Source organism: Eriocheir sinensis, unplaced genomic scaffold (assembly GCF_024679095.1).
Source record: "Eriocheir sinensis breed Jianghai 21 unplaced genomic scaffold, ASM2467909v1 Scaffold303, whole genome shotgun sequence".
NCBI classification, from domain to species: Eukaryota; Metazoa; Arthropoda; class Malacostraca; order Decapoda; family Varunidae; genus Eriocheir; species Eriocheir sinensis.
Genome location: NW_026111614.1, coordinates 35001 through 47500, shown reverse-complemented (window position 1 = coordinate 47500; position 12500 = coordinate 35001). Strand labels below are relative to the sequence as shown.

The following is a 12500-nucleotide window of genomic DNA, read 5'->3' as shown; positions in this document are numbered from 1 at the left end:
CCTCAGAATTCTGGCCTTTTTTTCCTTTGATAAAGTGGAAATAAATAGTTACATGAAATCCCGTAAGCAACGGTACCTACGTCACGGCTTTAGATTTTTTTGTGATTGGGCGAATAAAATGATGTTGAATGTCAGTCATGGCATTTAGGTGTGGCTGCCTGTCAAGATGAAAGGCATTACACCAAAGTGACTGTACTCCACGGTTTATAAAGTTATTAGCCAGTGGCAGGAACATGTCAAGAAAAATTCCTACCCGGTAGTGTCAAAATATGAGTGAATGATTAATAATGGAGATGAGAGTGGGACAGCCCCCGTGGTACTTGACGGCAGGTTAGGTTAGGTAATGTCTGGTTATTAACCAAAAGGGTATTATTATTGCTAAGGTCAGATTTTTTTCATGAAACTAGTTTTTCCTGTTAGATATCGATGTGCTTTTCATAAATCATACATTTGGTTGCATCAGAATTATTTCAAAAATATCCGATGAAAAGAAATATGAATGAAAAAGTTTTTTATCCCCCTTAGAAAAAAAAAACATCTTAACATCTCTACGATAAATTTTGCAGGAAATATGGGTAAAGGGGTACTTTACCCCATTTGGTTATACTAATCTAACCAAACCTAACGTGCCGTAAAGTACCCCGGGGGCTGCTCCTCCGTAACGCCTCCCGTTATTAATCACGAGCTCCTCCGCTGTCCTGAAAGCTCGGCCGACTGCACTGACTGATGCAGCTACTTCCTCCCAGGCTTTTTTCTTCCTGTCTGCAGTGATTTTGCTGTCCAGCTTCCCCCGTATCACAGCAGCCCGACTCTCCACCTCCTGTACCAGTGTTAGGATCTCCGTATCGCTGAACCGTGGCCGAAGCTTCTTCTTAGATGGTCCAGTAGCCATACTGCTGGTGTTAAACGCGCTGTCAGGACTTGTGAGTGTAGCCTGTGGTGAAGAGACGCTGTCTGAAGGCTTGTAAATAATGCCGCGTGACTCCCACAACCTCAAGAGAAAGGCTTCTTGTGATTGGCTGTCTTGCGTGTGACGTCGAGTCAGTGAGTAGCAGTGACGTATCACTCCTGCCCACCAATGAACACGCTTAGTGCGTAGCAACCGCCAGCATCCAGTCCCCGCCATTCTCTTTGGATCGCGCCGAGCGGAGGTTGTTAGTTGGTTGCCTTGAGAGCGGTGGGTTAATCGGACGTTGCTAAACATCAACGGGAAAGCAACCTGCTTCTTGGATGCCGCGCCTGAACAGGCACTACAGAGTTGGGGGAAACACAACTGAAAACTTACGGTAAAGGGTAGATGTACATATAGATAGAAAGGAACTTCGTAGAATAGCCTACCCTCAGAGATGCCATGTGTTGGACGCCTGGCCTCTTATAGCCTCCTTATATCTGCATGTTTGTATGCAAGAGGATTTCACATTGAAGAGAGTGTCAGGACACCTCTCCACCTCTCTACCCGAGGGTGACGTCTCTTCTGGCCTCTCGTTCTTTTTTTTTTTTGTGCTGAGCAGCGTTTAGCGTTTTTTGTGTTGTCGTTTTTAACTTTTGCCCTTAAGCTGCCTCTCGTGCAGTTTCTAAAAAAAATTGTAGTGCTCCATAAAAATGTATCCAAGTTACTCCATTCATTTTCTTTAAAATGTGATGAAATGAAAACTTTCATAGGAATTTTGTTGGTGTCAGGTTACTGCTGCGTTCCACGTCGCAGATTGTACTGGCAGAAGCAACCAGATGTGTACAGTGAGCTCATTGCTGGCTCCAGGCGTCGGGATCGCTTTGATGAAATAATGAAGTTTTTCCATGCCGCAGACAACACAAAGCTGCCGAAAAATGATAAGTATGCCAAAGTCCGTCCGCTCTTGGAAATCTTGAATGATAATTTTCTCAAGTATGGGGAAGGATTTGGACCAGGTAACTTATCTATTGATGAGTCAGTGATACCATATTTTGGAAGGCACCCGGCTAAGCAGTTCATTCGAGGAGAGCCTGTGCGGTGGGGCTATAAAGCATGGGTGTCAACTGATCCAAATGGTTATGCCTTTGATATATCTGTTTACCAAGGCAAAGATGGTGCTGAAGATAAATCTGACACATTTTATGGTCTTGGTGGAAAAGTTGTTCTTGATGGTTTTGAAGTGATGCAAAAATATTATCCAACAAAGAAGTTATCCCTTTATTTTGATAACATTTTCACATCACTCAAACTTTTAGAAAAAAAAATCAAGAGCATGGGTCATGATGCTCCAGGTACGCTAAGAAAAAAACGGATCGAAAAGTGCCCATTCAGTAACCCTACAAAGTTTATGAAGTTACAAAGAGGATCTCTGGAACATTTTTGTGATACTGAATCAAAGATAATTGCAGCACGCTGGTATGATAATGGTATTGTTACTATTGCATCATCAGAATATGGTGTATCACCAGTAGTGAAGGATGAACGTTATATTGCTTCTCAAAAGAAACGGATGAAAGCTCCCATGCCAAATGTCATTCATCAATATAATCAGAAAATGGGTGGAGTAGATAGACTAGCTCAAAACATTGCACAGTATCGGCCTTCCATTCGAGGAAAAAAGTGGTACTTCCCAATTGTCAGTTACATGATTAACGTATGTGTAAAAAATGCCTGGATTTTTGCAAGAGAGAGATGTTAGAAAGATGATTTGTTATCATTCACGCGTGCCATTGCTACTGAATGGCTTCAGAACCTTGGAAAAAAGCCAGATAATCCAGGAAGATTGTGATCAATTCTCAGTGCTGCAAGCGTGTCTGCGCAAATGCGGTATGATAACGTTGGACATCACGTTGTGAAAACGAATCCTTCCAGGCGTTGTCGCTGCAAATTATGTAACAGTCAGACAGTATACATATGTCAGAAGTGTAAAGTACACATGCATCAAAAGTGTTCAGTAGAGTATCATACCATGTAGGCCAGAATAATCCTGTGAAAATATATCCTAGTTTCATTCTTATCAGGATGTGATCGGATGTTCATTTTTTTATGAACAAATGAATCCTATTTTTTTCTTTGTTTTTATCAAGGTTATCGTAAGTTTTCGTTGTTTTATAACGAAATTTTTTTTATTTACTTTTTTCAACAGAAAGTATAATTTACATATTTCCTTTTTTTGTACCAAGAAATGTATCTTATTTTTTTCTTATGTGGAAGAAACTTTGTTCTCTAGTATATTCGCATTGATGCTTCAGTGTTTTGTTATTGGTATCATGTGTATGCCGGTAGTTGCATTTACGCAACATGTACTGCAGAAGGGACGCCGCTCGTTGCATTTGCGCAACGCCAAATTTTCTTCAATAAAATAGAGGAATTTACATATTTGGAGTTCATATCGCCATAATTGTGTTGATAATATGCATATACTAAAGCCTCGTTATCAGATTCAAACTTTCATTAATTCCCGGCTTAAATGGGCTAAAGTTGGCGCCGTATGTGCACTCTGGATGTGTATTCTCGCCTTCTTTCACAGCGCGTTCAGGCAAGCCACTGACGAAAAAATATTTCTTTTTATTGCGCTATTGCGTGACTGTAATTTCAGTGACTACAAACGGCGGTGTGGGGTGTGAGGAAGGGCATGTTGAAGTGATTGATTTAAATTAGTACGCCTTCCCTCGTTTTCTCTAAATCCCTGTTTTTACATTCTCTAGTTTGGCTCCAAGCAGTGTCACGCATAAACCACGCCTCGGCCGTGTCTCCTCCCACAAGCCTGCGTATGACTTGACTTGGTGTATATAGACCAAGGATAGTATAAGAGTAGAGGATGGATGAACAGCGGGAGACACTTGGAGGTTGCGCCAGTGCTTCCCTCTGGCGGACGTGGATATGTTTATAGAAAACGTTTTATGATTTATGGTAGACTTCAGTATTTTTTATGCCTTGTTTATTAGCCCTCCTGACACTTCAACGCACCCACATTTATAAATCTTATGTTAATTAAAGTAAGTGTCATGTATATAATTTTATTAATATCTTCTTAAACAATGATTACAATGTGAAAACAAGTAAATGGCAAGACATATCATTCAGTACTTAAATAAAATATAATAGAAAAAATCAAAGAAGTAATACTATCCATTCTATGAGTAAACAAGCAAACATGGTCATGACATAAATGCCTATATACTGTTAAAAAAATAATAACGAAAGAAAAGTATAAAAAAGAAATACATGGTCTTATTTCCTAAGTTTCATATAATACAAATGTTATAGGTTAATGTTGAATACTGGTAAGTTTGCACAAAATAAAAGAAAGAATGGAAATGAAAGAATTAATACTATGTAACCTATGAGAGTAAAAAGCAAGCGTGGTCAACACATACATGCCTATATATAGTAAAAAAAATAATAAAAAAAATAACCACTAACTTGAAAGAAAATTAGACAAAATAATTACATGAAGTTTCATATATATGCGAATGTTATAGGTCTATGTTGAATACTGGTAAGCTGGACAGCCAGATTTTAAGACATTTAGCAGTACATGTACAGCTATGCAGGTATGGGACAGCAAAATAACAGTGGTTCTCAAAATTGGTGCTATGTAAGGGACCATAATCTGAGGATATGTACTCACCAAAGGCAAATTACAGCATCTTTGTTAATTTCTAGAACATATTTAGTAAAATGACATGATCTGCTTGAGTGTAAAAGGTTGAGGCCTGTGGACAATCATTATGGCCATTGGTTATCCTTGGAGGTGGGTGGGCCATGGACAAGTATATTGTATGAAAAATGGGCAACGAGCACAGTAAGTTTGGGAACCACTGCTACATAACAACAATGTATAAGGGCAGATTATGAATGTTTCTTACTATTACTAGAAATATGAACTAAGACATTTCACAAAGTTAGTAAAAACTGTTCTTACATAATTTGAGTAACAAATTAAATGCAGATTATGATTATATGGTAAAAGATGGATATTAATATATTTTGCAGTGTTTCGCAGAACACAGAAATTTGTAAATCATGGGATTGTTATTAATGACAGTATATTAATATTTAAATATGTCTTAAACTAGGAGTTATAGGTAACATGCAAAGGTAATGGAAGAAAAAGAAATCATAATGAAAAGAAATTTAAATGATTGAATTTGAAACTTTCAGCCTTAACAATATTTAATGCATAACCTTTATTACTTTCCTATTCTTTTTGCTAGATTTACGTACTTTTTCTTTGTTCTTCCATTTTAAATTAGAGAAAATCTTAAGCCTTATATATATGAGGTAAATGGTGCTGACTAGCTGAGTGGAGCACAACTGCAGAGGCGTTATAAATGTATGATTACTTAATCGTGACAGCAAGTTCTTTGATACATTTGTGCTCAACATGGCTCTTTCAATTGAATTTCTTACAATGTACTCTACTTCTTTGAAATGCTGCAAACAGGTGGCTGATTTGTATAGTAAGTCCCCCAAATGGGGACTCAGAGTTATTCTCTGCTTTCAAATGACAAAAAAGTTTGTTAATGTTATCTGAATCCTGTTTGGTATCAAGCAAATGCTCCCTGCAAATACTACAGTCATGAAACTTTAAGAACTTCTTGCAAGTCCAACCAACTACATACATCAGTCCATTTACCTCTGCCACAGGCAAGTTATCCTCAAAGATGTCCTCTGAGTCAGATTCTAATTCTAATGGGGGAGCAGGGCAATCAGTTTCACAGTCTGAGGTTACATCTAAAAGCAATGACTCATCTCGTTCACAATTACCTGAAACTGGAACCTGGAGAAGATCGTTATTAACAACTGATCTCAAAGCTTTACTGAAACAATAAACAGTTGGATGGTCATTGCTTCCACCTCTAAGCCTCAGTTTGCCAAACAAATTCTCTAGACAGTCCTGGTTTAGTCTACGGGTGAGGAGGAACTTCACTTCATACTCTTGAAGGTCTGACCACAAGGCTTGAAGTGCTGCCAAGTTGATGAGCCAGCCGTCTATACAGTAAATCTGTACACGAGGTGGTGTGCAAATTTCAAATGACTTTATGTAATCTGTAATTTCCCTGATGAATCCCATATGACATGATTTAGAACTAACCCCTCTTAAAAGTTTCTTGTAATGACAAGGCCGAATACTGTTGAAACAATCAAATAATTTATCCACCTTCTGTACAAATTCAGCTGTATGCTCGGCTTCCTGTGGCAGCAAACCTGCGACGGAATGCATGTATATGCCGGCTGCCACAGTCCCACTCATCACCTGGGCAGCAAGATTGACTCTCATCTTTGAAAAGCCTTCTTCACACATGTGACGTTTACTTAATTTTGGAGCAAGCCTGATTTTTTGTTCATGATCTTTTGTAAAGAAATTTTTAATATGATCCCATGAAATTACATTACCCCCTATCTTGATATTATACTTTAAAAGAGTGTTCCTGAGGCTTTTCAACAGATGAGGCGCATCATAGAAGAAATGTATCCTCTCACCATTCAGCTCAAAAGAGGGTTTTTCGGGAGACATGCCAAGAGTCTGAAACAGGGAACGGTGAGCACCTTCTTGGTCACAAACAGTAAACATTACTTTCATCCCTGTTTCTTGAACTTTACTGATAGACGCTTCAAACAGCTCTTGCAACCTACTAGTGGTAATCCCTCCCGAGTAAAAAAAGTAACCCAAGACCATTTTCCAGTTTTTAATAAGACCCTTTACCATGAAAACAAGTGCATGATTCGCCAATTTGAGACTCTTGCCGTGTTCACCAAAATCCTCTCTGCCGATTACAGTGTCAGTGGCCTTGTCAAAATGAAGAGATTCCTTTAAGCTCATTGCGTCAAACACAATGCCACAAAGAATCTCTTCTTTTGGCAAGGCCTCTGCCTTATTCTTAAGGACTGTCAGAGTAGACTTGCTCCAGCCAGTATGTAAAGGTATCTTTCGCAACCATGAATGCAAAGTAGAAACAGAAGGAAGACGGAAAATTGAACGAAGAAATCTGTAAGCTTTAGGACTATGATGAAATGTGGCTAGAGCAAATCTCCTCTCCTGCACCCCATACCTTACTCCTGTCTTACTTTTTACAGCATTCATAATCTGCCCTTTTACTAAGTCTAGAAGTGTCCCACCTAAATACTTTTCCATCTTAGAAATCAATTGGGCTGGTGTTTTCACCAGGTTACGTGATAGTGTTAAGTTTTTCTTCCTTAAACGGTACAGTTGGTTCTGCAGGAGTTTCACTTGGTTACCTGTTGATAAAATTATTTCATTAATACCAACGTCAGAAATATAAGACCTGAGAAATTGATCTAAAATTGATTACTTCTGCCAATGTGAGACATTACAATTACTAAAACTAGGATTTTGCTATTGCCATGATTATAGTGAACATAGTTATAACATCTCGGGAACAGAAAATATCTTGGAAGTTTATAAGGTGTTACTTTAATTTGAAAGGCAGATTGTAACATTATTGAATCTAGTTCTTATGTATTGCTTTCCATAGATAATATATATGTGGATTTTAAGAAATTACAAACAAGACATGTCCTCCAAGTTTACACTTACGTTTCCTGCAGAACTTTGGAACCACATGCACCTGTTGCTCGCCAGCCAATGTTTGATTTCCTGAAAAATTCATGTCTATCATTAATGGTGCATGCCATGAAGACCCACAATCATAACAAAAGCTTAACATAAAATCATAATAGTTGCAGAACCAATAATTAAAAAAGCAACAAAATAAAAAGGTAGTGCTGCAATACATTTACTAACATCATCTTTATCCCTCCATAAAAGTAAGTGCAAACATCATTAATGCAATGATTACCAATTCCTTCTTCAGCTTATTGCTGACCTTGAGAGAAAACTTACTTGTTTAAAGTGGTATCATATTTCATGTATATAATATTTTAGTATGATCGGCAGAAGGGATACTTTACTTAGAAGAACATTCCCTAGCAGAGATGAGTTATGCTGCAATTTATGTGAGAAAAAAACACCCATCCTTTAAATATCCTTCCCTTTGTTAGCAAATTTCATTTGTAAAATTAATGAAAAGAAAAAAAAAACATTACCTCCACTAAGGTTCTCAGAGGTGTCTTGGATGCCTGGCACAGGTGAGGATGTGTGCCCAGCATTCACATTTTCAGGTGGTGTTACTGGGGCAGGTGGTGCTTCAGGGACAGGTGGTGTGTGGAGTGTCAGTTGCTGACCACTCATGATCCCATTCCTCTCTGTAATTTTAGTTATAATATTAGCAAAGACAGTAATTACTATGTAACTGGTAGAAATACACCACATTCTTATTGCTGATCTTATCATATGTATGTATATACACACACATATATAATGTATATATATTTCCATATAAATAATATAGATATATATATATATATATATATATATATATATATATATATATATATATATATATATATATATATATATATATATATATATATATATGGGCCGTACCATAATATCTACTACCCTTGCCTTATCCTACTCTGTCTATAGTTATACATTGAGGGAAAGGAGATTGTCCTGAAAAAGGAATATTAAAAATCATGGCCCAACAAGTAAACTGCAAGGTAACAGTCCCGTAGAGAACACTCACGCAATCGCCTACACTCCCTTGCTTTGGAAATAAACAAAAGTCAAGATTGAGATCTATAGTTTTGGGTGCAGTAATGATGTTTAAGAGATGTTCACCAAAGGTATGCAAAATTCATAATATTTTACTGTTATTAGACAATGTTAAGTAATGCACCGGTAACATGTCATGTGGAAGAATGTTAAAATACCTTGAGCTATACGTGAGTTTGGAATTGTTAACGAAACTCTTCCTTTGTCCTCTGTTTCATGCACATACTGGCACTTAGGGCTTATAGGGATAACAAGATGGACAGTACTTTGGGTGATGCCAAATTATGTGAATAGAGCAAATCTATAACAAAAAAGTTGTCCTTGTTACATTTACCTTCCACACGATCTTCACAAGACACAAATCTTGGGGCCTCATTGTTGTTAGTTTCCGTGAACATGCTTAGTTGTTCCTCGACAGTCATTGTCCCGGACAGCACCCCAAACGTTGCAGTATCGTAATCTGTAGGCATTGAGTATTATATTATAATCTTTCATAGACATCCGCAGTCATAGACGAAGAATTGCAGAGGGTTGCGAATGTCCGCAGGGATAATAGACAATCAAACCATTGTGGAAAAGAATTACATGGATAAAGCATGCAGAGTGAAATTAAATATTAAATATTAAATAATGTTGAAAATTGTCAAGAACATTTATAAGCTCACCATAGGTATCACAAGGCAGCACTCCTGAGGAAATTGCCTCGTCGATACTGTCATGAGTGGTTGTTGTCCCTGGGCATTCTGTGAAATATATAAAAAAAAAAATTAGGCTCTCTAAAAAAAAAATTACTTATGCAATTCAGCAGTTAATATCAACTTTTCTACTCAGTATACCATGAATGGAACCTTACATGTAATAGGTCAAGGTAAAACAAATTATAACTTACCATATTCAAGAGTGACCACATCTGAGGCGGGTGCAGGAACAGCGGGAGGCCTCTCAGTGTTAACTGAAAATAAAATATGTGAATATAATCATAATGTGCAAATCATGAGGTGCTCTGTATGTGTGTGTGTGTGTGTTACAAAAATAAGTAAATATGACTTTTTTTCACAACAAATTGAAATTAACAAAATTAATCTCACTGATATTAGATTCTTACCTGTGTGCGTTTCTCGGTGGGGGTGTTCTTCATTAGCATTGAAGGGACGAGGTATTGCCGTGCTGAGAAGCCTTCCTTTGCTTCCTTGGTAAGCAGCATGAAAATGATCGCTGCATACTACTTGGGAAGACCTCTCGTATGCAATGCCAAGGGCCAGCAACCACTCATGCCGTCTGCAATATAATGAACTGTTTATGCAACAGCACTTATGTGAGAAGGCAAATGTTAGGCAAGTTGTATCAATAGAGGTATCCTTGAATATACATTGTGCCATGAGCATGGCAGGTTATGGAAACAGTCATGACATGCATTATGAAAGATTTATAGCAACAAGGTGTAAGGTGGTGCATGATGCACAACCCCTTATTTTACAAATATGCCTAACTACTTAAGGGAGGTCACAAATACAAATTAGGCCCTCATCCCCTGCCAAACTCCTGTTATCAGTTTATCAGTAGGTGTCCATGGAGGAAATGTACATAAAAGTGTCTGATTTTCTTTCAACTTCAACTGGGAATCGAACCCAGGACACTTTGGTTGGCCATGTTTTTTTTTTATATAATATATATAATATATATATATCACTTGAAGGGTTACTGAAAGTAAAACAAAGAAAGAAATTAAGAATAAATTTGGAGGTGAAGAGGTGAGAAAGGGCTTAACTCATTCTAAGAAAAAATTACATAAAACGTGTTTGTGGATTATTTTAATTTATTTCTTCCCCTGCATTAGAAAAATTATACCATAAAGTTGTTCATCACTCACTTGAAATCCTTATGTACTCAGTTCCTGTGTATGAACTATATATTGTTATTAAAACGTACCATACTGCATACATGTGCTGGGGATGATAGTTAGTTAACCTCACAGAATTTGAAAGTGTTCTATTTATTTGTTACAAGTACTTTATCGAACAGTACATCACCTCTTTCAAATAAGGGAAGAAAATAAGAAATTAGAAGGAAATTAAGAGTACAGCATGTGAGAGAGGCCTTACATAAGTCGTTATAGGAAAAAATACTGAACGGGTTTGTGGCTCAATTTCTTTCCCATGAAAAGAAAAAATAATAATAATAGACAAACCTCCCCCCAAATGTAATAAACATGAGAAGCCGAAGTAGACTTTAGAAAACAAGGTGTATAAGGGGATACACGAGCATTTTAAGATCTTACTCAGTTTTAAACTCCACACGGATTTGAGCTCTCATGTTTCTGTATTCTTTTTAAGGTTGCGGCAATTTTAGCGGTCTTTTTTTTTAATATTTGTTTTGCCCTTGTGCCGCCTCCTCTGCTATAAAAAATAAAAAAAAATCAGAAACCTTTACAAAACTCAAGTACCCTAAAGGATTTATCTTATGTTCATAACAAAAGAAACAGGCAAACACATTTAAGACAACACACATCATTCCTAATTCTCCTATACCCTATGGTTGCTCATTACTCTCAGTATTATATGGTTATTTATATGGGCAAAAAGCCATTTATGAGTTGGGGAAGGGAACCTCATTTGAATTTGTACCATATTTACTCGTTACAAGCACTTTATTTAAATAGTACATACCTTAAGGCACATCAAGAAAGAAAAAAGTGAAGAAATAAGAAGGATAAAGTCGTTATAGGAAAAAAATGCACAACACGTGTTTTTGTGTTTTTTTCCATAAGTTTCTTGCTCTCATGAAGAAAGTTATACCATACAGATATTCATTAACGCTCACTATTAATCCCTATGTGCTTAGTTCCCAGATTTGGCTCATATAAGGAAATTAAAAGGATCCGTACACTAGTCTGGGGACGCTGAGGGGCTGGGGACGAAAGCGGAAAATCGGTTAACCTCACCTAATTTGAATTTGTGCTCTATTTATTCATTACATGCTACTTATTCTAATACTACATACCTTCTGGCATCTCTGGGTAGCAGGTGAAGTCGTATTCCTGGCGTAGATTTCTTGCTTTTCCCACACGCAGAACATTTACTGGTAACATTCGTTGGCGCCATGTTTTCAAAAAAAGAGATGCGACCTCACTGGGTGACCGGAGTAGACTGAGCAAGGAACCGCCGGTGCTGCCATCTAACAGAGGCATATCGCCACACACTTCATCGCGATATGTAGCCTACCGCATTGTTCATCCATCCTCTACTCTTATACTATCCTTGATATAGACCTAGGGTAGTCGTGGCCCAGAGTCGGCACAGTGTAAACGGGGCCTAAAGCCCCAAATACACTGCCAAATTTTGGTTCACGAATGTGTGCGAATATACAAGTCATCCTGTGTCGCGGACAAGTTCGGCATCTTTCTTGCCTGTTCTTGGCCGTTCGGGGACATGTCTGCGTCCACCGCGCGACTTTTGACAGTTGGTCACTACCGCCACAAAAGTTTCATGTTGCATGAAAAACTCGCAGCCGTTCGCCGAATGTGCACGAATGCAAAATGGACGTCGAATTGTCGCCGAAATGTCGCCGACATCTCCCAGACAATTCGGCGTCCAATTCGCGGTGTCCGGCGAATTGTCGCCGAATTTTGACCGTTAAAATTTTAATTTTGTTGGGGAATTTGTCGCGACATGTCTCCGACTATTCGGACATTTCGCTGAATGGCCAAGACTATTCGGGGACATGTCCCCGAATATTCGGCGAACATTCGGCGAATTAATCACGATACGGCAAATCGGGTCGTGGTGGGAGGTGTACGCGGGGTATATCTATCTATCTATCCAGGGTTGGCGGTTTAAACCAAACGTTTTAAACCAAATGGTTTAAACCATGGTTTAAACCAATAAAAAAAACCAGTGGTTTAAA

At 38.0% G+C, this 12500-nt stretch overlaps 1 protein-coding gene and 1 long non-coding RNA gene across 2 annotated transcripts in view; both read right to left on the bottom strand.

Annotated features, from left to right (window-relative positions):
* Positions 1 to 6327: 6327 nt before the first annotated feature.
* Positions 6328 to 8164, bottom strand: LOC126991599 (uncharacterized). Its single transcript, XR_007745692.1, has 3 exons — positions 8027 to 8164; positions 7518 to 7577; positions 6328 to 7198 (listed from the first exon to the last, which is right to left on the bottom strand). It is a non-coding gene; the product is annotated as an uncharacterized LOC126991599 (long non-coding RNA).
* A 618-nt stretch (positions 8165 to 8782) lies between these two features.
* The window catches only part of LOC126991601 (glutamate receptor ionotropic, kainate 2-like), a 14389-nt gene continuing 10671 nt past the window's right edge, over positions 8783 to 12500 (bottom strand). Inside the window, exons 4-5 of the mRNA XM_050850305.1 lie at positions 9487 to 9549; positions 8783 to 8806 (exon numbers count right to left, since the gene is read on the bottom strand). Coding sequence (XP_050706262.1) covers positions 8783 to 8806; positions 9487 to 9549 — 87 coding nt within the window. The remainder of the gene's footprint in view (positions 8807 to 9486; positions 9550 to 12500) is intronic.